Source organism: Emydura macquarii, unplaced genomic scaffold (genome assembly GCF_026122565.2).
Source record: "Emydura macquarii macquarii isolate MOO-44397 ecotype Brisbane River unplaced genomic scaffold, CSIRO-AGI_Emac_v2 contig_2768, whole genome shotgun sequence".
Taxonomy (NCBI): domain Eukaryota; kingdom Metazoa; phylum Chordata; order Testudines; family Chelidae; genus Emydura; species Emydura macquarii.
This window is the reverse complement of record NW_027132905.1, coordinates 16673115-16697119: the sequence shown is the minus strand read 5'-3', so window position 1 is coordinate 16697119 and position 24005 is coordinate 16673115. Positions and strand designations below refer to the sequence as shown.

At 48.1% G+C, this 24005-nt stretch overlaps 1 protein-coding gene across 1 annotated transcript in view; it reads left to right on the top strand.

Moving 5' to 3' along the window:
* The window catches only part of STK10 (serine/threonine kinase 10), a 73411-nt gene extending 49718 nt beyond the window's left edge, over positions 1-23693 (top strand). The window contains exons 5-19 of the mRNA XM_067566578.1: positions 1063-1135; positions 2015-2209; positions 2357-2438; positions 4511-4633; positions 7974-8552; positions 13577-13707; positions 16014-16137; positions 17464-17643; positions 17890-17982; positions 18151-18280; positions 18703-18827; positions 19847-20035; positions 20986-21111; positions 21496-21609; positions 21714-23693. Of these exons, the coding sequence (XP_067422679.1) occupies positions 1063-1135; positions 2015-2209; positions 2357-2438; positions 4511-4633; positions 7974-8552; positions 13577-13707; positions 16014-16137; positions 17464-17643; positions 17890-17982; positions 18151-18280; positions 18703-18827; positions 19847-20035; positions 20986-21111; positions 21496-21609; positions 21714-21845 (2396 nt within the window). The 3' untranslated portion in view covers positions 21846-23693. The remainder of the gene's footprint in view (positions 1-1062; positions 1136-2014; positions 2210-2356; positions 2439-4510; positions 4634-7973; positions 8553-13576; positions 13708-16013; positions 16138-17463; positions 17644-17889; positions 17983-18150; positions 18281-18702; positions 18828-19846; positions 20036-20985; positions 21112-21495; positions 21610-21713) is intronic.
* Positions 23694-24005: the final 312 nt, after the last annotated feature.

Here is a 24005-nt window from a genome sequence, read left to right as displayed (position 1 = left end):
ACTGGCAGTGCTGGAGACTGGACTAATTACTCTATCCACAGAGCAGGTCTGACACAAGGCGGGGAAAGCTTCCTTGAGGAGCTGCTCTGTGAGCCTGATTTGAATTGACCTCCCTCTGCCCCCGCGGGACGAGGGGCAATTCATTCTCTGCAGCCTAGCCTGTACTGTACACAGCCTATCAATTGAGGCTGCCAAAGGGGATGGCACTGCTGGTAGTGATGGTGCGCTTTTATGATGGGTCTGGGAACAGGACTGAGACCTGTTCCAATTCATTACATGTAAACCAGTGAACAAGCAACAAGTGACCATTTAAATCTTCCTATGGCTTAGGGCCATATTCAGACCAGTGACCCAGAATCACTTGAGCCTTCTAAGCCAGCTCCTTAAGGGATGTATCTTAGGATGGGGTCCATCTACCCCAGGATCGTGTCTTCCGACTGTGCCCAATGCCAGATGCTTCAGAGGGAATGAACAGAACAGGGCAGTTATCAAGTGATGCATCCCTTGCCGTCCACTCCCAGCTTCTGGCAGTTAGAGGCTTAGAGGCACCCAGAGCATGGGGTTGCTTGGGATGTCTAACTGAGTTGGTTGGTGCCAGCTTAAGAGTCTCTTCTGTAGCAGGCACAGAGTGCTTCCTGTTAATCAGGAGGGAGAAGTCTAATGTCACTTAATAACTACCATTTATTGGGCTGGGGGGATGAGAAGAAAGGAGATGATTTTGACTCTTTGCCTTATTTATATCTCAAAAGTAAGACTTCTTGTTAACAAATTAGAGACTTGGCAAATGATCTTGCATGGAGTATCAGCTCTTCCATGGAAAATCAAGCTTGGTCTTGCAAGAGGTCCATAAACGTGGAGAAATAGTCTTGGGGTTTCATAGGTGGAAGGAACTCGTGCACTAAATTACATTTAATTTGGTTTAGAGAGGAAGCATATCGCACAGCACTCTCGCCTTTGCTTTACACACATATTTGCCTTCACAGTCACATGTTCTAACAGGCTATGATTCTGAAAGGCCTTTTGGTTCTTTTAAAGTATCTCATGTGATTAATCTCTTTGCAGCTGACTTTGGAGTGTCTGCCAAAAACATGAAAACTTTGCAGAGACGAGATTCCTTTATTGGGACCCCTTATTGGTGAGTAAACTGGCTTGGTAAGCAGCCTTATGTTTAAAGGTGAATTCAGTGGGAGCTGTGCGTTCTCCGCACCTTTTGGAGATCAGACTAGAAGTCCTGGTGTAACGTTGTCTTGGAAGGGATCAGGATGTGATGTATTTAGGATCCAATTAACCACATTGTCTTATCAAGTGTGGATAGGGGGATTTTAACATATGTTCAGAATTCTTTAGGAAAAAAATAACTAAAATACCAGTCCAGTCCCCTTTCTGCTTTTAAGAGTTTCGCTACCTATGTGTGTCATAAAGGGGCAGTAAGGAGTGTGTTGGGGCAGCTGGAGAGGAATAGAGATACTCTTCTGTTGGAATGATACCCCTCCCTCCAACCCAGTGCAATTCCTGCGCCTTGGCAATGGGTGGAATCTGGGACATGTATTCTCTCTCCTTCTTACTCCCCCAACACATATGGTGGGGTGTTCTTTGAAGCAGCTCTAAGTGCGTGGGAGCAACAACTCATTCCAGGAATGTAATCTCTAAATCACCCCTTTGCTGAAGGAGTGGGATCAATGAGCATTAATTTATTGTCTGAAGCAGCATCCATGCCAGATGTCACCGGCCTGGAGGTTTTCACAAACTGCCTAGGCTGTCTCAGCTGATCTGGGAATGGGGGAGTAGGAGGGAAAATAATGGTATTGTTAAATCGTGGGAAAGATGCTGCTTCCCCCATCGCTAGCTATGAAGCCCCATCTCAGGTGACTGCAGTGCTGCAGATCAAATGAGATGGTTTTAAGTACTGATTCATTGGGCTTGTGTGCAGTCCGGCTACTCTTTGACACATGGTTGTGTTGGTAGCAGGATGCCTCTGACAGTCCCCATCCCATCCCCATTCTCTTCCTTGCAGGATGGCTCCTGAGGTGGTGATGTGTGAAACCATGAAGGACACTCCCTATGACTACAAAGCTGACATCTGGTCCCTGGGGATAACGCTGATCGAAATGGCCCAGATAGAACCCCCTCACCATGAACTCAACCCCATGAGGGTCCTGCTGAAGATTGCCAAGTCTGACCCTCCCACTCTCAGCTGCCCTTCTAAGTGGTAAGAAGATGAGCCGCTAACACGCCTGTGAGAGAGCACGGATGCTCGTTGCTGTGGCTTTCCAGTCATGGTGGGCTCAGCTGTCTGCACTGTGTGCTATGCAGACTCCATCCAGGGAGCTTCTTGCCAATGATTGTGTGTTTTAAGGTCCCCAGAGTTCAGAGACTTCCTGAAGACAGCACTTGATAAGAACCCTGAGACTCGGCCAAGCGCTGCACAGCTACTTGAGGTAAGTGGATGCCTCAAGGGAGCAGAACCCTTCAGACTGGCCTTTGTGTTACGTGTTAAGCTCGTCTTGGAGTCTGCTAAGCACGCCAAGTGCCGAAGTAACAGTGCACATCTCAGACCTTGTCTTATGTGGAACTTATTGATTCTCCCCAGTCTTCTAGTGCACTTGTACTTCTCCGGGTTCTCTTGCTGTGCCGGTTACACCCTCTTCCCGGCAAACTGAGCTATGAGCTTTGGTTTATCTGCTTGCTGAAAGGCCGTGTCTGGACAAACTCTCTGCTCTGACCAGAATGCCCTGTGCCGCAGGCACTAATTGAAAAGTAATGCTTGGGGATCCTCCTTAGCCAAAGATCAGCCAGGAGTGGGAGTGATGTACGTCGTATTTGGGAGAGAGGGTGCAAGTTGTTAGGCAACCACTGCTGACTAATTCCCACAAGACTATCCTGCCTGGCCACCTGAATGTCTGGAGGGGGGAAGATGTTGCAATAACCATTGCCAGATGGCCTAGTTGGCGGGGGGTATTGTCTAGGGAGAAGCTTCTGTCATAAACAGGAAAAGGAAAATAACCTGAATGTTTAAATACCAAGGGCCAGGGCCTGGGGCTGATCAGCAACTGGAGAGTTTGCACACTTGCCCAGGATGGCTATGAGATCCTGTGGAGGGAATGGCATTTGATCGTACAGTGGACTTCCCTGATGTAGACTCAGAAGGTTGAAAGGTCAGAGTTAAGGTTGCACAGGTCACCTTCATCTGTTATTTCCTGACATGGCCTTTTGTATGGAATATCCATACCAAAGTCTAATGATGGAAGTGTGTGCTTGTTGCCATCCCCTTGTCTGTCTTTTAGATTGTCCCTGCCCCAGAGTGTACAATCTCATCCTCCCTTGGGAAAGTGCCTGGTACATTTTAGGCAGTACAGCACTGGAAAGAATGATGGTAATCCTGTTCCCATTGAAGCCAATGGCAAAACTGCTATTGACTCCAATGGGAGCAGGAAGATTTCCTAGAAATGCCAACGTGGCAGCTGCTGGTTGAAGTTAAATTTACATTCCTCCCCCCACCGCACCCCAAAAAAAAAATGCTAAATGCATTTTACCACCTATTTGAATGCTCTGAATAACTTGTATATGGTGCTGGCCTATTTTCTTCATGCTTCACGCTCTACGTGTTGGTCAATCGGGTGTTTTTGTTTGACTTAAGAGCATTTCATTTGATGTGGAGTGTGCCTCTTTATATCAGCTTCTGGTCTGGAAAATGGATAGTTCTGACCTAATAACCCCGAGTCGAAGAGAGTGTGTGCTAGCTTGTGTTTTGCCACCCAGAAAAGTTGGAGTGGGGGGTTGTTTACCTTAGTCGATAACAGGAAGTCTACAATACACTCTGCAAACCAGTGGGGCTCCCTGGCCTCTTGGTGAAGCTTAGCACAAATGTCTGCTGTGTGTGCGCCTAGGGATTTGACTGCAATTTCAATTATACATCCCTCCACTCTGTTTACACATGTGGTTCTTAGAGATGCCATTCCTCCTTCAGCTGAGACACTCATTCTGGAGAGTCCTGAACTTCCACTCCTGAGCTCTTCAGTGTCAGAAAGAGGGTATCTTTAACATATCACTTCTCCAGCAAGAGCCTCTTGTTTAAATGCAGCTGTTACTTTGTTTGGTAAGCATTAACACTGTATTTTGCAAGGCTGTTTAGTGTTTAGAACTAAGCGTTTTCAAGCAGTCATTTAACCTCTTCATCTCTTTCTCTCTCTCATGTTGTATCACACAAAACCTGAGTTCAAAACAATATAAAGCTCTGGATTTATGCCCACAAAGAGGCACAGCTAATGGCTGACACTGTGTCTTTAACTTCCAGGCTTTCTGATTGCTGAAGAGACATACGAATCCACTGCACCGAGAAGGTGGATTGGGCTTATTTAAAACTAGTAAAGCTTGTAATGCTAGCTAGATGGTTAGGTCCTTTGAAACTGACTAGAAATAGAAAATAAACTGAATCTCTTTGCTCCGGTATGCTCTGACATGGCCCGTTCGGAGGTGGGAGTCTTTCTAACATGTGTGATTGGGTTTTCAGCATTCCTTCGTTAACAAGGTCACCAGCAACCGAGCTCTGCGTGAACTGGTGGCGGAGGCGAAGGCCGAAGTAATGGAGGAAATCGAAGACAATCGGGAGGAAGGAGACGAGGATGAATCATCTGTAAGTCCTGTTCTCTCCTATTTCTTTGAGGGTGGAAAGTAGCTGTAAAGTAGCTGTAAAGATGCAGGCTGGGAGAGCTGCAGGACAAAGCTGCTGCAGAAAATTGTCCAGATTTAAAGCAATGACTTTTTTTTTTTTTTTTAACCGTTTCTGTCTCAGACTCTGGTGGGAGGCGACTGCTGCTTGTTAGGTCCCTTCAGGTGGACAGGAAGGCGGGGAGAGTGGGGGTGTTGCAGTTCCATGCCTGCCAAGGGCTCTGGACAATAATTCAGCAGGAGGAATGCCATTCTTTCCCTTCAGTGGAGGAACCCACAAGCGTTGCTGCTCTTGGTTATGTTGGGCTTTCGGCAGGACGGCAGCTCTCATGCGGACTGGCTAGCTGGCTCCAAGTTCAGGGAAGACATTCCCCTCTGCCGACCCACCCACCATCAGGGCAATGCTGCTTATGCAGTGCCCTTGGCCAGTGGAGACTGAAGCAAAAGCCTGTTGCTCTGGGACCAGGGCACTGCTGCCTGTGTTAGCAATATCCAGGTACGGTCTTGTTGGCAGCTTCGGTTCTGGCTCATGATGTGCTGCTGGAGGTGGTGCTGGTTCCTTGAGATGGGTCACCCCGATGCCAGTGTCTAGGGCTCTCGGAAGCAGGCCAGAATGTGGCCACCCCCCCAGAGCCTTTGCTGTGGGAATGTTGCCAAAGCGGCTCCAGGATTTTCCTGATCCAAGACTGACTTAAACTCCCACAAACGATCACTACTGAAATTGGACCCCGCGCCAAAAGAGGAGCCATTAAAACCTGGTATTGTTAGCCAGGAAAAAAGAGATCAGCAGTCTGGGCTGAGCATGGTATCTCAGGAAGGAACCAAAGCTGCCCTGCCGGGATTTCAGTATCTCACAGCCATCCAAGTGCAAGAGCAAAACCCAGTGAAACACACTGGACTGGGATCCATTTCTCCTGCACAATCACAGCTGCCCCTAGGAAAGCTCCTGGAGCAAAAGTCACTTGGCCACAGCACTTGCGGTGTCTAAGGATGTATCTCCCTGTGGCGGTGCGTAGAGTATATACTCTGTGGGCCCCTCAGCACGGGTACAAATAGCCATCTAGACACCGAGGCACCACTTAGTCTTATTAAAGACACTCCAGAGCTTCAGGTCATGTACCCTGCACGGCTCTCTGCACACCTGAGTCATGCTTCCCCCGTTTACACGGCTGCTTGTAGCAAAGGAGTGTCCCACTGCCTTCCCGTGGCTGGAGCCTTTCCCTGCTGCGGGATAGACTCTGGCAGAGGCGAAAGACTGTGGTGGAGAGGAGGCAGCAGGGAGAGGCTCTGGCCGTGGGGAAAGGCTCTAGGAGGAGGGAGGCAGCAGGGAGAGGCTCTGGCAGGCTTTTGCTGCCGTATGCAGCTACATACCGTGGCGCGGACGCAGCTGCTTTTCGCTGCAGCGGATAGCTACGCATGCCCTACACGTTGCCGCCAGTGGCGTGTAATGTAGACGTATCCTAAAAGGAGCTGGCAGAATAAAGGGATGATGGGGTAACTTCTCTGTGCCTTGCTCTTAGCTGTCTCCCAAAGGGATCACCTCGCAAAGCCCCTGGGAAGGGGGGGGAGTATCTCCCAGTGCAGGGATTGAGAACACTTTTCTGGTAGGCAGCAGTTCTGCAGAAAAGGACCTGGGCGTAACAGTGGATAAAAAGCTGGATGTGAGCCAGCAGTGTGCCCTGGTTGCCAAGAAGGCTAATAGCATATTGGGCTGCATTAGTAGGAGCATTGCCAGCAGGTCACAGGAAGTGATTATTCCCCTCTATTCGGCATTGGTGAGGCCACATTTAGAGTATTATGTCCAGTTTTGGCCCCCCCACTACAAAAAGGATGTGGAGAAGTTGGAGAGAGTCCAGTGGAAGGCAACAAAAATTATTAGGGGGCTGGAGCACAGGACTTATGAGGAGAGGCTGAGGAAACTGGGCTTGTTTAGTCTGCAAAAGAGAAGAATGAGGGGGGATTTGATAGTATCCTTTAACTACCTGAAAGGGGGTTCCAGGGAGGATGGGGCTAGGCTGTTCTCGGTGGTGGCAGATGACAGAACAAGGAGCAACAGTCTCAAGTTGCAGCAGGGAAGGTCTAGGTTGGACATTAGGAAAAAGTTTTTCACTAGGAGGGTGGTGAAGCACGGGAATGGGTTACCTAGGGAGGTGGTGGAATCTCCATCTCTAGAGGTTTTTAAGCTGAGGCTTGACAAAGCCCTGGGTGGGATGATATAGCTGAGGTTAGTCCTGCTCTGAGCAGGAGGTTGGACTAGATGACCTCCTGAGGTCCCTTCCAACTCTAATATTCTATGATTCTAACACAGAAGCCAGCTTTTGAGTTCGTATCCAAGGCAAAAAGCCTTTTTAAAAAATAGCCTTTGAAAAGCTCTCCCAGTGGAGCAGCACACTCTGCTGGATCTCCCATGGTGCTGGTTATTGGTGGCCGGAAGGAGCATTGTGTAATATGGATGGACCTCTGGGAAATGTGGAGGTCAGCACATGTAGATAGGACCTGCAGCTCCAAGTTCACACAGTCCAGGGGCTCTTTGCCTGCTGAGTCCAGCATTGACGTCGGGACTGAAACCATCACTCGTCCCCGGAATGCAGGCTCTCTGTGGACTCTCTTTGCTCACCCACATTGTGGCAGCGTTCAATATAACGCTTCGTTAGAACTAGGGGTGGGGGTTCTTCCAAGCTTCTCTGACCCTTCCCTCCTCCTCCTCCGCCCCCCCCCCCTGCTTACTAGACTGAGTCTGGCTGGTGCAAACCAAACCTGTGCATGTCACGGATCTGATGTGTGAATCTTGCAGCATCTCAAGGTCCAGGCGCAGTCCTGGCTCTTGGGGGTGGAGAGGAGAGTTTAAGCCATAGGAAGGAATGAACATCCTGTGGTCTGTCTAGCCTTGCCTGACTTTGACGGTGGCCAGTGCCACATGCCTGAGTGGGACAGTGTTTAATAGCTCCTATGGAGAAGAATAATACAACAATATGATCCCAGCGAGGCCTTTCCTCCTAAGCCCCACGCAGCTAATGGCTAGCTGAGTCTGAAAGCACCTGGGATTCTAGCTCTTGTGAAAGTAAGTTAATGTAAAGAGATGAGGTTGGGGCTGCCACGAGGAATGCCAGTTCAGTGTGTTAGGGAGAGTGGTGCATGTACCTCTTTCACAAGGAAGCTTCCACTGCTCTTGTGTCCCTGGGGTGCTCAGTTGGGTCTCCTTGCCTGTGTGATCTGAGTTTCTCTCTGACTCTGTGCGCCTCAACCCTGAGCCGTCCTTTGCAAATGTGTAACATAAATTTACTCTCTCTCTCCTGCGCTTTCAGCCCCCCGGGACTCACAAGCGAGGCCCCTCTGAGGTGAGCCAGCTGAGCTTTGAGGGAGAAAAGCCTCCAGAATCCCCCTCCCCATTGGAGGTGAATGGACCCAAATTGTCTGTGGAGCCAGCTGGGGAGACTGCAGACAGACAGAGAGACAGACTCTCAGGCGAAGGGATCAGCAGCGAGAACGCCATGAAAACCACCAGCAGCTCAGAGTTGTCCAGGACCGAGTATGGCATAAGTGTCCCCAGCAACCAGGAAAAGCCAATCCCCAACCCTCAGTCACGGCTGTTGGATGACAAGGTTAATCCAGTGGAGGAGAGAAGCCACCAAAGCCAGCACCTGGAGCCAATGAACAAAGACCGTAAGAGTATTGGAAACTGTCCAGAGAACAGCCAGCTGGAAAATGCTGTCGGGGAAAAACTTGCCAATGGGAATTTGGATTCTCCTACTCGGTTTGCCAGCAGTAAATCCAAGAGGGATTCGGATTCTGGCAGCACTTCTGCTTCGGAAAGCATGGATCTCACCATCTCTTTGTCGGCTGATCTGTCCCTTAACAGGGAGAGTGGCTCGCTCTCACTGAAGGTAAGGTTGGGGGCATTGATCAAAGATTAAAAGGTGATTTTAACCTGGCAGCTGGAACTCCATATTCAGACCTCGGTATTGAGAGACCGTGTTAGTTCCCTGACTCCTTCCAGACAGCCTCCTTTCCTGATGCACCTGGCAAACTTTTCTGGGGGTCTTTCCTCGGGATGGTGATAGTCTTTCGCCATGGAAGAAAAAGGGAATTGTCCCTAGTATAAGATGTTACTGGAGGATTCAGATACCATGGTGATGGGTCGGGTGGGGGAGGATGAATAATGCAGGGATTTGTTTTTTGTTTTGTTTTTAACTGCTGAATGCTGCAGTAAGGATCAGCAAATCATCATCCTGGCAGAGGCAGCCACATAAACTCATCAAAGCACCCGGGTTCCAGTTTCCAGGCAGATGACACTGTAACAAATGCCAAGCCACAAAACAATTCTAATCTCCATCCAAAGCTTTCAGCAATAGATTTTGAAATGGTTACTAACTCCATAGGCTGGGAAGTAGCTTTGTTTAAGGGCAGATAATGTACCTGTAAGCGGAGGAAGCACAGGTTGTATGCTGTGTAATGATTATTAATTTGTGGTACAGGGAATTAGCCTAACTGCTGTTCCCTTTAAGCATGTACTTTCTCAATGTTGCTACTGTATGTTGCATGTTCTTTTCCTGGACAGTCGCAGATTCCAAGCCACTGAAATTTAGTAAAGGTTTTACATTCTGCAACTAATTTCAGTCTTTGGTAAATCAATGGGAAACCTGAAGCTGACATAACTGCTTCAGCCTTCTTCCTTGTGCGACCATAACAGAGTCTGTGAACCAGTCCCAGCCTGAAAAGCAAAATCCCTAAATTGTACCTTTGTATAGGGCTGATTAGCCTACTTCTCTTTCCTAAACCTGATAAAAAGCAAACTTAATTTGGTGAAAGCTTTGGAAGATGATCACTTGTGATTTCTCAAATGTGCTGTGACTCTGGTCCAGCTTGTGTCAGAGGTTAAATAGCTCTTTGCCCTAAATCTTCAAGCAGTCTTGGCTTGAGGATGTTTGCAAGGCTGAGTGGCAGGGGGGGGGGGTGTCAATATTGCTCTGATCAAGGAGGCAAAATAAATGAAGTGACCTATTTGCTGGATCCTGGGAGGAGAAGCGAGATGCTGTGTGACTTGGAGAGCCACAGACGTGTGTATTACGCAGGATCTTTGTCCAATTGTCTGTGCGAGTGATGGTTTCCAGGTGTTGAAATATGCCTGAATAGCTTTCCTAACAAAATTCCTCCTCCAGCTCTTTTCTCCTGCTGGGAGAGCAGTAATTGGCACCTCCCCCTGGAGTCCACAGCTAATCTAGCTCTACTAGTGGGGGCCCTATGAAGCTGAGCTCTTGGATAGCAGTCCCTTCTCTCCCATCTCCCTGTGATAAATGATCCACTGTCACTGCCAGAGGCCAGCCAAGAACGTATCACATGTGTTAATCGTTCTCCTAACGGACTCCCTGACAGGGGAAGTGGGGGAAAGGGTTGTAGGGAGCAAGAAGTGAATAGAGATGCTATTGCACTTGAGCTAGGTGTGACTCTAAACTGTACTGACAGCATGCTCAGAATAAAACTGAGGACATCAAGCTCTCTGCTAGAGCTTTGGATCTGGTACTGTACTTGCTGGGAAGCAGTAACACCCTCTGAAAGGTCCACAGGAAATTAGGTTCTGATTTCTATCTTTCAAACCCCGCACTGGGGATTCTGGCACCAATTTAGTCAATTAATCTAATCTGAAGTCCTGCGCTGCTTTTCTCCCAGCCCACTAGCTGTGCGCATAATTCAATCTTACGCATTCAGAGCATTGCATGAACACTGATTCTTGCCATACTCCCATGAAGCAGGGAAGCATTGTTGTCCTCATCTGTAAAATCCAACCACTCAGATATCTTAAGGTGAAGTGACTTGCTGTGACCGTCAGAGCCTAGTTCCCAACCGTTTGATCTGATCTTTGACCTTGCTGCCCATTGCTTGTAATTGCAGAGCTCTCCATAGGTTTCTAGATCTTACTGGGCAAGGGTATTTTGCTGCAAACTTGTGTAGAACATTTTCTTTTTGCCCTAGTATACAATCAAGTGTAAGAGCTTTTAGTGGCTCTTTTAAAAGTTCTGATGTGAAAGCAAAGGCCAGGCAGAAACTTCCTCTCTGTGCCCTGATTCTAAGAGTTGCTGAGCCCCCTCATTTCACGTTTTCTGTCCTTCTGAATTGAAGTCTGTGTGCTGAATTCCCCTCCTCCCAGCTGGCCAATGGGGAGGGAATCAGTTAACCCCTGCTCTGCAGATGATGTTTCTGGCATGTTTGGGGATTTCCAGGGGGCTCTTGTTTACATTCAGGGGAAGTGCTGTGCTTGTCTGTTTATTTCATACACTGAACAGATGCAGAGGGGAGCTGAGGGACATGGGGGTCTACACTGCCTGCTCATCATCCTCCAGATGGAATCTCAACACTTACACATGCTGTAGAAACGGTTCCGACATTATTTCTCTTTGCTGGATGGAGCGTCCATGTGCATTGCACTGAATCGTACAGGACTAAGGGGTTGTCTACATGGAAAGTTGCACTGATATAACTTAGGGTGTGAATTTAAATCAGTTCGCTAAACCTGTGCAGATGACTGTGTGGATGACCTTATTATAGGCTGAGCTGTAAAGACACCTAAAGTCAAGATTGCCCAATACTTTCCATTCGAAGAGCTCTGTTTTAGTTGCTTAAAACTCTATTTGCCAAACATAAACCATGTTGGGCTGTAATTTTTGCATGTTGGACGCCTGCCTTGGCTTAAATCATTTTGTAAACCTCATCAAAAATGGTTCAGTTGTTTCTGATGATGAGATTAGGGACCAGGAGGGTGGGGCTGGGGCTGATTGGACAAGGAGACTAGGACAAGCAGCACGGGGGTTGTGGCAGGGAGACTGGGACCAGGACACAGGCTGGAGGAAATAGGGACAGAAAGGTCTGTGACCTCTAGACACTCCCCTTCAGAACCTAGAAGAGAACCTGAGATTCTTGAGTCTCAACATTCTTCTGCTGTCAGCAAATAGCAGCAGAATTGGATTCTGTCCCTTCCACACAGTTTCTACATAGTTTTTGGCAAGTCACTTAAATCGGACTTTTTACAGGTGCCATTAACTGTGTGTTCCTCATTTTCTGAGTGCCCAGCACGTTACCCTGAGGGCTGAGCATTCTCAACTGCAAATGAAATCAATGGGAGCTGTGCTCTGAGCGCATAAAGATTTATGTAATGCTAAGAATACTGAAAAATCTGGCACCAGCATCTCACAGTGGGCACCCAAAATTAGTGGACACTTGACCTTAATTTCTGTCTTACATCTGCATATGTAGACTGGAATGATGATGATATTTGGTACTTGCAGAGCACTTTTTCGTCAGTAGATCTCAAAGAACTTTACACAGGAGGTCAGTCTCATTATTCCCATTTTACAGGTGGGGAAACTGAAGCACAGAGAGGTAAAGTGACTTGCCCAAGGTCATCCAGCAAGCCAGTGGCAGAACCCAGATCTTGAGTCCCCCTCCAGTGGTCTATCCACTAGGCCACACTGCCTCTCTCTGGAGTGTTGTGAAAATGAACTCACTCATCTTTGGGAAGCACTAGGAGACCATAGTGTTGTGTGCCATAGAAATGCCTGTGAGGAAATTAATAATTCTGTCTTCAGAGCAGGAGTTTGAATACTGTGCAGGAAGTAAAATGTGGTCATCCTGATATTGAATAACTTCTCAGGAATTGAGCACTGTGCATCCTGTGCACTGACTGAAGCAGGAGAATTAGTATGTCAGCATGTAATTCAAGATGGTAGCATAATGCATATGAAGAAGTGGACCAAATTAAGGTGCCGTGGGCAACCTTAATTCTGGCATATCCTAACTTCTGAGTGTTTGGCTTTGCAACCGTCACGTTCTGTTCACATAGCTATTTGGATGTAACTTTAGAATACGCGTGTCTTCTCTTGATTTTAGCTTAAGTAGTTTGTTTACTGATTTAAACCAAATGAAGCTAGTCTTAGACAAAAATTCCATGCAGCCTTTTGCATCCACTTAAATCTATTGGTTTAAAAACAGATTTAAGTTATACTGGCACAACTGCCTCGTGTAAACAAGTTCTTTGACTGTTCCCTTCGTTGATGAATTGAGCAACAAGCTCTCTATGGGCCCAGTAAACTGGGCTTCTCAGTCTCACTGGAAGCTCTTGCAACCTTTTATTCTAACATAGTCATTTATTACTGGGGAAGGTAAAAGAACTGACTCTCTCCAGCCTTCACCTCTTCCTTTCTTTTCACCCTCCTGCTGTTCCTTCCACCTCTAGGGCCACCTTCAAAAATGCCACATGGCTTATGTTATTTCCTTCCCACATTCGTGCCAAAAAAATGCAGTCACTGGGCTCAATCCTCCAGCCTAACCGTATTCTTCAAAATAATTCCTAGAGCAGATCTTCCAGAAAACCCTCCAATCTTGATTTAAAACTTGTGAGTGATGCAGAATCCACCACGACCCTTGGTAATTTGTTCCAGTGGTTGATTACTCTGACTGTTAAAAGTTTGTCTTATTTCCAGTCTGATATTAACAAGAGGGACCCTGATGTCATCCAGTCAGCCATCTTATATGGTGAGGTGTGGTGGGGAGAATTCTACAATTGTTGGATTGCTTCTGTCTTTCTTTTAATGCTTTTTGGGGAGAATGCAGACTGTCTTACTATGATCACAATATTTCATTTTAACAGTAAATGAGAAAACAGTGTGAATTTGCAGGATAAATGAGGCAAAGCTATGTGCTTGCTGTTGAGAAAGTGAGTTCTGTTTACGCTGTTGGAAGGCTGATGTTTCTTTCATTTAAAATACTAATGGAATTATTTTGAGATCTCTGGCCATAGTGCTTGGCTGTCATACAGGCCACTGGAACAGCTTCAGGTCATGGTGCGCTTAAACAGTAACCTAGAATTTCATTTCATGGCCCCTCTTTTGTTTTCTTCTCTCCTACGGCATGTTAGAACTCCAGGATGCACAACAAGACACTGAAACGGACCCGGAAGTTTGTGGTGGATGGCGTGGAAGTGAGTGTCACCACCTCAAAGATCATCAGCGAGGATGAGAAGAAAGATGAAGAGATGAGATTCCTCAGGCAAGTTAGTAACTGGGCGTGACTGGGAATTTGGGCGGGTTGGCTTGGCTGTCTCCTGGGACTAGCGATGGGATACAGAGCCTCTCACCTGGGCCCATCCCCAGTAGTGAGCTCAGTTGTGCACATTGTAGTGTCTCTGTGAAATGTTAATGAGAACAGCCCAGCTCACAACGGGCAGCTGTCCACAATGTACAAATCACCTCCTGGGCACCCTTGTTAGCCTCTGTTGGGACTGCCAAGGATTCAATGTATCATAGACATTGAGAAACCCTCTCACCTACGATTCATGCATTCCCGGCTGAGGCTTACCAGGGACACTGTGTGGGGGAAGCTTGCACTGCTGCTGTCTTGGCTAAGCCTGTTGTGTGGATAAACTTACTTCCATTTCCAGAGCTGTCAGTGTGACACATCAACTCAATTAAAATAAACCAATTCAACCTCTCAAGGTGCTTTTCTTCCTGGGTGTTTGTGTTTACTCAGATTGTTATTAATGGAAGAACTAGGAGGAACTGTAAAGCTTTGAGCCTCGCTTAGTATTCGACATGTTCAAGCCCTTGAAAGCTTTGATTCCATTACATTTTTGTAGCCTCTAGGATTCCAGTGGGGAGAGAGAAGACTGTTTCACCAGTGTCATTATTCTTAGTGGTGACAGTGAAATGAAAGGCTCATAAAAATCCTTGGGCCTGATTCTTTGTTATAACATGGTCCCTCCACACTGCGCTTCAGTTATTCGGTTTCCTGAGGGCCATGGGAAGCTTACCTTGGACTGCTCCATCTTGCATTGAGGGCCAGACAGGTGCCAGGCTGCCCAAGAATACAGGAATGCAAAGTGGGCTTACCACCACCCTTGCATCCTTTTCTTCCTGCCGCAATTACAGGGAAGGAGTAACTGAAAATGGGGCCTTTGTTTTCAACTGGCCTGCTCTACCTACACTACCGGGTGAGGTGGGGTGAGGGGGCACCGGGGACAGAGAGGGGATTGAAAACTGTCACTGCACAAAAGTGTGTTCAGGGAAGAATGCAGTTTCACGGGGCTTGCCCAGCAGGTTTAGTGCATTTTCCTTGCATCTTTTTTCCCCACTTGTGAGTTTCGTATCTGGCTTGTTTTCCTGCTGCTTGTTGGAACGTACCAAGATACCGATTTTAAAAGCTGGAGTGGACTTAAGGGCGAGAACCTCCGGGCAGCTTCCCCCTGGGAACCGGGAGGGGAGAAACCTGGGCTGGCTCCTGGCATGAAATGGGATGCGGGGGGGGGGACACGGGGACGGACGGGGACGGGGACGACAGCCTGTGGGGTTCCCGGCAGGGAGCTGAGATAGGGGTCTGAGCTCCCCACAACTGCCCCTCAGGTCGGTGGAAGTGCTCCTGGTGAGAACGCACTCTACCCACCCAAGGAGAGCAGTGTGGACATCAGCCACTGCAGTAAGTCTACCTATGTTAGGTTGACTTATTTTTCTAGTGTAGACAAGGCCTAAATGGGGTGAGTTTGTTTTGATAAGGGAAATTGTCTAAAGTGGTTTTCCCAGTAGGATTCCCAGACTCTGGGTGTGTTGTGCTGAAGAGCATAACGCTAATGAACTGTCGGGAAGGTCACATGGGATTTAACTTGAAAACCGTGATGTTTTTCCTACCGTTCATCAGTAAGTTCCAGCTGAGCCAGCCTGTAAACCTGGCAAATGGACTCCCTAACAGATGCTTCACTGCAAGGCAAATGACTAGATCAGAGCTGAAATGCAACATCTCCTTGGTTCACAGGCAGCCCAGAACAGGGGAAAATTATTCTTCCTCCCATCTGTTTTGTGAGGCAGGGCAGCCCTGGCTCAGGCTGAATTATATTGCAAAGACTACTATAAAGTTAGACTGGATGGGGCATAATAGGCCTGTTTTACCCTGCTGGGTAGGAGAGGTTTGATTCCCACAAGTATATCTTCAAGGAGTTTCCCAGGACAAGTTTTAAATGTCCCAAGCAACAGAGCTTCCACTGCTATTCTGCAGTGCTGGCTAATAGATTTTGCCAGTAAGATTTGACCCACCTGCACCCATTAACGTTACTAACATCCTGCCTTCATACAGACAGAGAACTGGTGCCATGGAGCCTGGATACAAATCAATGAGTCTGCATTTACCTTGCTCCCCGAATTCAAAGCAGTAACCCTTTCTGGATCATTAGCAGGGTGCCTGTGTGGTTGGTTGGTTTGCACAGTGGTTGAATATTCATTGACGATGCTGTTTCTGCTCCCATGTTATTTCAAGCCTGGAATTTTACTGGGGTTTTTTGTTTGTTTGGGTTTTTTTAACCCCTTTAGGCGCCAGGAGTTGCGGGAGCTGCGCTTGCTTCAGAAGGAGGAGCACCGGAACCAGACCCAACTGACCAACAAACACCACCTGCAGCTGGAACAGATGCTGAAGCGCTTTGAACAAGAAATGACGGTATGTGAGAGAGGGAAGATGAATCTAAATGTCCCAGCTGGTTTGACTTCTCCTTTGCAGCTGTCCTGCAGACACAGAGTGAGAGATTCTATGTGCTCTTACAATAGGCATTCAATACTCCTGCTCACCAGCCTCTGCAAGCCTCTGAAAACTAACCCTAAGCCCTTGCTTGTTCTCCTAAAATGATACTGGCTGGATTTTATCACTCCGAGAGGGCACAACAATCAAGGAAACATATGGGAGCCAGCAGCCCTACTAGAACCCATTGCTGTTGGCCAGAACTTCCTTTATACCTCACAGAAACACACCCTATCCAATAACAAAGGGGAGGTGCTGGGCCAGCTGAGTATCCCAGCAAAGTGTCTGTGTCCTCATATTCTGGTGGTGTCTGAGCAGAGCCCATTGGTGAGACTTTGGGTATAAACCAAATGAAGGTGAATTGTGCTGTGGTGATCTGCTGGCTGAGTGCCCAGCTGAGCCTGATTGAGGGGGAGCTGTCAGCGTGGATGGGTTTTTTTTATATAGCCAAGTCAGGCTTTTAAAAAAAAAAAACAACCTTCAGGAGCCAGCAGATAAACGTATTCTGTGTACTGTCAGTAACCTCCAGGTTTGCTGGAGGTATAGGCATTTCACATGTTTCCTTACATATTTAGAGAGCCTTGACCTGTTTTGACATGTGGTGTTGTCTTGTTGAATCCCTCCTTAAAAAGAAGTAACTGCTCACTAGGATGTTTGCCAACATTACGGTGAGACAGGCTAAGAAACAATGAGGTGCTCCCTCTACAGTTCTCCTGCAGCATTTAGCAATCAAACCACATCCCACAATGGCCCCTGTTCCTGCTGACACTGGTATAATGCTCATGCTACTCAGAGAGAAGACAGCTATGTCAGTATCAGCAGAGTTAAATGTAGCAGAAGGCAATGTCCGTCATTGGTTTGCAAGCAGAGGGGTGTTGAGCAAAAAGTCTTACATTTGGGCTTCTCCCAGCACCGGTCACTGCCCAGGACTGTGGCTACCAGAAGGATATGGCACATCAGGAATGGAGTTCGCCTGCTGAGCTATTAGAGCCCAGAGATGGAATAAGAGGAGTTCTTCAACTCAAGATTGAGGTCTGTTGGCAGAACTGGGTGCGAGACATTTGCATGAATCCTGCCCACCCCAGGCTTGGCTCTGCCCACTACAGTTCGTATCTTGTTTTCACAAACTTCTTGCGTCCACTCATGAAAAGAGGCTCAAGTCCCTCAGTGCTCACTATTTGTGATTTGAGAAAGGATATAGCTTGGCGAGGGTTTAGTCTGAACCTCATTCTCTTCCCTCCCATGTAGGCAAAAAAGAAATTCTACGACACTGAGCTGGAGAACCTAGAACGTCAGCAGAAGCAGCAGATAGAGAAGATGGAACAGGATCACTCGTTGCGCCGGCGGGAGGAGGCAAAGCATATCCGTGCCGAGCAGGAGCGAGACTACGCCAAATTCCAAGAGCAGCTTAAGCAGAAGAAGAAGGAGGTAAAAATGGGAAAGGAATGGTGAAGAACTGGTTTGCTCTAGCTGTGATGGACAGCTTTCCTTCCAGGAGCAGATCACAGCATCCTTGCACAGGAGATCTCTTGGGGGAGAGAGGCAGCAGTCGCTGTTCTGAGTGGGAGGCTTCTTCTTCCCTCTTACGCTCTAGGATTGTTCCTGTGGCCCTGCTCCTAATGTGGAGCTTCAGCCTTAGTTACTTGCTGAGAAATCTCTTCTCCTTCCTCAAAGGTCAAGAACGAGGTTGAGAAGCTTCCCCGGCATGTGCGCAAGGAGAGCATGAAGGTGAAGACGGAGGAATTTGCACACAAGAAGCAAGTCTTGGTAAGCCCAAGGAAGGATTAGCCCTGCACCAAAGAGCACAGGGGATGTAGGAGAGGGGCACATGGTGACTTGGCTTCCTACCTCCAAGTGCCACGGGATTTAAAATACCAAAGGTGCATGAAAAGTTACAGCAGAAAAACTGCTCACTCTACTGGCATCTCCCTCCAGGAACAAGAGTTTGTAGCCAAACAGAAAGAGGATCTGGAGCTGGCCATGAATAATATCACTGCACAGAACAGGAAGGAGATCAGCGACAAGGAGCGTGAGTGCTTGAACAAAAAGCAGCAGCTCATGAGAGGTGAGTGGGATGGGGTGGGGAGGGAGAAAACAAATGCTGTAGTGATGGCTTTATCCGATGCGGGCTCTTCCCACAAAACAGATGCTGACATGGCTACAAGCTGGCAGGATAAGGATTTAGCAATAAACAGCCTTGCCAGATCCTGCCTGAATGTTTAATAAGAATAACACTTAGTGGTTTAATCTCCAAAGTGATTTACAAATACGAACCAATTAGGCCTTGTAATTACAAGAGACAATTCATAGATATGGCTTGCGACCAGGGCCTCTTGGAAAACAGGAGATGGTGTGTGATTACCCCTTCATCTGCTTTACTGCCCCAGAGTATTGGGATCACTAGAGCTCAGAAGTGTGTGTGTGTGTGTGTGTGTGTGTGTGTGTGTGTGTGTGTGTGTGTGTGTTAATTTCTCTCCTCTTCCTCAGACAAAGAAGCCTCCATCTGGGAGCTAGAAGAGCACCACCTACAGGAGAAACACCAGCTTATTAAGCAGCAGTTGAAGGACCAATATTTCCTCCAGAGACACGAACTGGTCCGAAAGCATGAGAAGGTAACAGAGTTCAGCCCTTCCTCACCTTCACCCATTCTGCTGACAAGCAAGGCAGCGAGCCACTGCCTTAGAACCTGCCCCTGGTGGGTCTGCAAGGGGCTGTCATGCCCACTCTTTGAGCTGCCTGTGCCTGAAAGCGAAGGGAATGGGGAAAGAGGGGTGGGTGTTCCTGCAGGTAGATGGGCATGTAGAAAGAGTAAGAGTGAATATCAGCCTGTTTTGTTGCTAATATTTGGGATCCCTTCCCTGTGCTGTATGCATGTCTTGCCTTAACGAGCAGCATCTGCTTAGAGACCTTAGACAATGAGCTGTTTCCAGAAAGGCTCTGATGTGTTGCTGGTTTACAGGATGTCAGGGGAATTGAACGTATGAAATAGTTGCATTACAGCAGCAGGGCATTGTAGTTAACCTGACTCACTTAAAATCCTTCAGGAAGATGCCTATGAAGGTTGCCAAATGAGGCTTCTAGCCATTCCATGGAGAAGACCTGGCAGAGGCCGAGCTCCCACTCTTGAGGGCCATGGCTAGCACGGCCACCATGTTTCTGCACCTGGAATGTTGCCTTGCAGCAGATAGCTCTCCAGGTCATTTGTGCCATCTGCTCAGATTCTGGCTCTTTACATCTTGCCCGTGACCAGTTGTGTCTTCATTTCTCCCTTCGTGTGGGCGAGGCCTCGCTCCCACCTGGAGCTTGGGGAGTCCTTGCCTACCTGCCTATGTCATGGACTCAGAAGGGAACGCAGGGAAGCTGAGACAGATCTCAGTTCCCATTGTGGGCATCCATTTCTCGTCATCTTAACTCCCATCCCCGCCCTTCCCCTGTGCTCTGTTTGATAGCCCCATTCACATGGTTTTCTTACAGCCCCAGGGAGCAGCTTTTGTTTTAATCCCCATCCTGCAATGTTCTCCACCTTTCCCCACTGCAGGATAGCCACCCTCCTTCTCTCCATCAGCCTGACTTGCCTTTTTACTCTGCTGATTGACCCTGCTCTCTTTCCCCTTGGGCTTTGCGGTTCCAGGAGCGGGAGCAAATGCAGCGGTATAGCCAGCGAATGATAGAGCAGCTGAGGATTCGGCAGCAGCAGGAGAAAGGCCGTCTCCCCAAAATCCAGAGGAGTGAAGGGAAGACCCGCATGGCTATGTACAAGAAGAGTCTCCACATAAACTCCAGTGGGAGCGCGTCCGAGCAAAGGGAGAAGATAAAACAGGTACGGCTCACTGAGCCACGTGGTAATGCTGCAGAAGACATGGGCTGTGGAGACTTCCCCAGGGGCTTTAGGGGTGGAGCACTGCACAGCTTTGCAGGAGACGTAGGAGTGCTAGAGGGAAGTGCCACCCGTTTTGCAACACCAGGCCACCCTGGGAAACTAAGGGGTGACATCGCTGCACCCTGTGGGAGGAAGGCAGTGATGTAACTAGTCGTTCCGCCCGTAACCCAGGAAAGCCTGTGTAAAAGTAGCACAGAGTCCTGCACTCAGGGAGGGATTCCCGAAGGCACCTAAGTGACTTAAAACCAGACAGTGGGACGTACTCTTAAACCACCACAACCCTGCCACGTCACTGTAGTGTCTCGATTGCTGCAGTTCTCATTATAACAGGTCAGGGAAACAATTTCTCATCTCCTGCTAAAATTAACTGGCCACGTGTTAGTGTTAGGAGCCTGACTGTCCACAGCTTGTTCACAAGCTCACTGGATTTTCAGTAGCAGAACAGCAGCATCTGTTGCAGGCCCTGCTGCTTAATGGTGAAGTGGATCACTTCCACGATGAGCTCTCATTCGCATGAAAACACCTGCACGTGGGTACCAGGCTGTTCTGATCCTCATGTGTCAGGGCTGTTCTGCGGCAGCCTAGGAGAGTGCCAGCAACCCCTGCATTTAGGTCCATAATATGTTTATTTTCCAGGCTAGAGGTCGAGCCTTATTGTAAAGTTGTTTTCTTCAATTAAAAGAACATCTGTTTTGATCACTGGCTCTCACCTGACTGGATGGAGTTTGGTCTGAGATTTGGCCAAGTTCTATACGGGTTGTATATGGTTTTAACAGCTAAACTGAGCATTTAGGCATCCCCCACCTTGGCTGTTTATGGTGTCAGCTCATTAACTTCTTAACCAGCCTCCGAGCTTGGGTCACTGAGGATATTGGTGCTTTCTGTTCCAGTTTGCTCAGCAGGAAGAAAAGCGGCAAAAAGCAGAGCGGCTGCAGCAGCAGCAGAAGCATGAGATCCAGATGAAGGAAATGAATGCCCAGTGTGAGAGCAACGCGAATGAACTGCAGCAACTGCAGGTAACATCACGCTGAGGTCTAACCTTACAGAGTTGCACGTATAGGCTGAGGGGAGAGCATCATACAACTAGCATGGCCTATGTAGAGAAGAGGTCTTGGCCAGTGGAAGAAGTATGATTGTGGGAACTGGCTGTTAAATTTGACTAGAGGTGTGATCTCCCATCTGTTCCTATTCGAGGGTTCCCTTTAAACACATGAGTATAGCTTAGAGCTCTGAGCTGCCTAGGACTCAGCAGAAGTGGTGTGAAACCATAGGATGAGCATGGGTGAAAAATGTCTCCATTTCATCTGTGGCATGTAGTCTGTCTGGGAGGGGATGGATCTAGTGTCTCCTTGATACATTCCACCCACAGACTCCTTATACCTTCTGGCTGTTCTGTTTAGAATGAGAAGTGTCACCTCTTGGTGGAACATGAGACCCAGAAGCTGAAGGCCCTGGATGAAAATCACAACCAGCACCTGAAGGACTGGCGGGATAAGCTGAGGCCACGAAAGAAGGTAATGTTCCCTGCGTGCATGCTACTGGAGCCTGGTTGGCTGGCAGGGGCTGTGTTAATACAGCCAGAGCATGACAGCGTTTGTTTGTTTGTTTTTGCATTAAGGCGTTGGAAGACGAGCTGAACCAGAAAAAGCGTGAGCAAGAAATGTTCTTCAAACTGAGCGAGGAGGCAGACGGTCAGACCCCAAACAAACCTTCCAAGTTCGTCCCCTTCAGCTCTCCGGAGTGCTCATAATGCCTGGATCCAGGCGGGCCGGCGAGCTGGCTGGCACTCGCTCTACCCTGGTTGACTGTGGACAAGCAACTCAGGACAGCTGGGTCCTTCTCACTCACACACCAGCCTCCCTCAAAGCAGCGCCCTCCTGTCCCTTTGCTCAGTCTGAGAGAAATATGGCCCCCTGCTACTTCTGTCTTACACTGTTGGAGATCAGCTTGATTCTGAGCACAGCTGGCATTTCCTGGGGATGGCTCACTCTGCCAGAAGAGCCGTGGTTGATGCTCCATGCCGGGAGAGCTGGCAGGGCTGCGCCCATGATCCTTCTCGTGCTGTCTGCTGAACTCTTTTTACCCTGTGGATGAGCCTGGTGCCCATGCTGCTTCTGCACCTAGATCAGAGCAATAGATGCTATGGACGTGAGAGGTCTTTACAGGCTCTCCAGCACTGTTCAAGGTGGTTATTTAACCATCCCGATTCTTCGTGGCTACTTCCTTCTACTCCTCTGTGCAAGGGCAGCGGCTGGGTGCAGTTTATCAGCCTTAGCATTGTCTGATGCTAGGCTGGCCTCTTGAATCCATGAGGCCTACGGTTTTCTTACAAAATGCAAAGGAGAGTTCCCTGCCTTTGCTGTGGTCTCCATCTCCCCTGGTTGCTCGAAGGAGGTTCAGCAGTTGCTCTTCCCAATTTAAACCTTGGGGGACTAGCTGGGCTCGTCGGCTGAAACATCTCTGCTCCTCTTTCGTTTGCCCTGGGAGTTGCTGCTAATTGGCACAGCTCCCCCTCAGGTTCCTTCTAACTCTGTGGCACTCCCTGCCCCCACAGGACTGTGTGGGTTATGGTGTCTAAGAATCAAACCTGGCTGTCCCACATGGCAGCATGCAGCATGACCGCTAAGTTGCCAGGCCAGCCAGTGGAGGTTGGAAGGAGGAGTGGGGATAAGCTCATGGTTTTACTCAGTTCTGCAGTTTCACACACAAAGCTATTGGTAGTGATCATGTGCCTTCTGTATTGGGGGTTCCTACTTCCAGAATAGACTTTATCAGCTCTCAGAGCTGCACACAAGCTGGCGTTTGGAGAGTGCTGTGCATTCTGGGAACATGTAGATTAGCCAGCCAGACCTTTGCAACACAAATGACTTGCTGCAAAGCCTGGTTTGAAAGGATTAGAACTGGCAAAGACCCTGGCAGTCTGGATCTTAAACTGGTGATGGGGAAGATACAATTGACAGCTCCTGCTGCCTTGTAGCCATGGAGAGCAACCTAAGCTCCTTAAGACTTGTCACAATTTATCTCACATTCTCTTGGCTTTCTGTCTGGAGTTGGGCATCATATAAAACTAGATAGACAGGGCAGTTGTACCTCAGGTTCTGTCTATCTTATTTCCCCCATGTCCACACGATGCTGTGATACAATCCAATTCTCTCTCTCCACCCTCAACACACACACATTGGCACCATGATCGTCTACAGATCTTTGGAAGGGTCATGAATGCATTCTACAGCAGCGGCTGGGTAGGAGTTAAGCTTCCCTTATCCCAACCTAGGCACTGCCAATTCTGGGTAGTCCTAAGGTATCCAGACTGCGACCGGTCTCCTTATAATGTTCCATTCAGCAGAATAGCAAGTGAATCTTGTGTTTCCAATACAGCTACTTTCTGATTTTGACATGAGCACAGAGCTGTCATAGGGTACGGGCACCTTGGTATGTAGCATCCTGTCCCTTATGTGACTGTCTGATCCCAGAACAGCATGTGGTAGCAGTTAGCTTTTTCTTCCATTGGTCTATGTGCCACGTTGTCATTTCATGCCTAGATTGTATCTTCCAGTCATGGGATCCTTATTAAAAAAAATACTCCACCTAAGAGCAATTATGTCGTCATCTCAGGTGATGTCCCAAGAGAGACACTAACTTTGCTAGGTGGCACCAGCTCAAGGAGACACGTATGTTAATGTAGAATCCTGGATACACAGGAAGTTGAAAGACTCTGCAGCTCAGAGGTGTAAGTTTCTAAACACATTTTACCAAAGAGGGGGACATTTACTATCAATTTAGAATTTTTTAAAAGTATTTTTCAGTTTCCTGAAAACGTGTGTCCACTTGGCTGATCTGAGTTTCTTATGAATTAAAGGTATTACTGGTTTATTACTTGCCACGCAGTAACTCAGACAGACTGACTTGG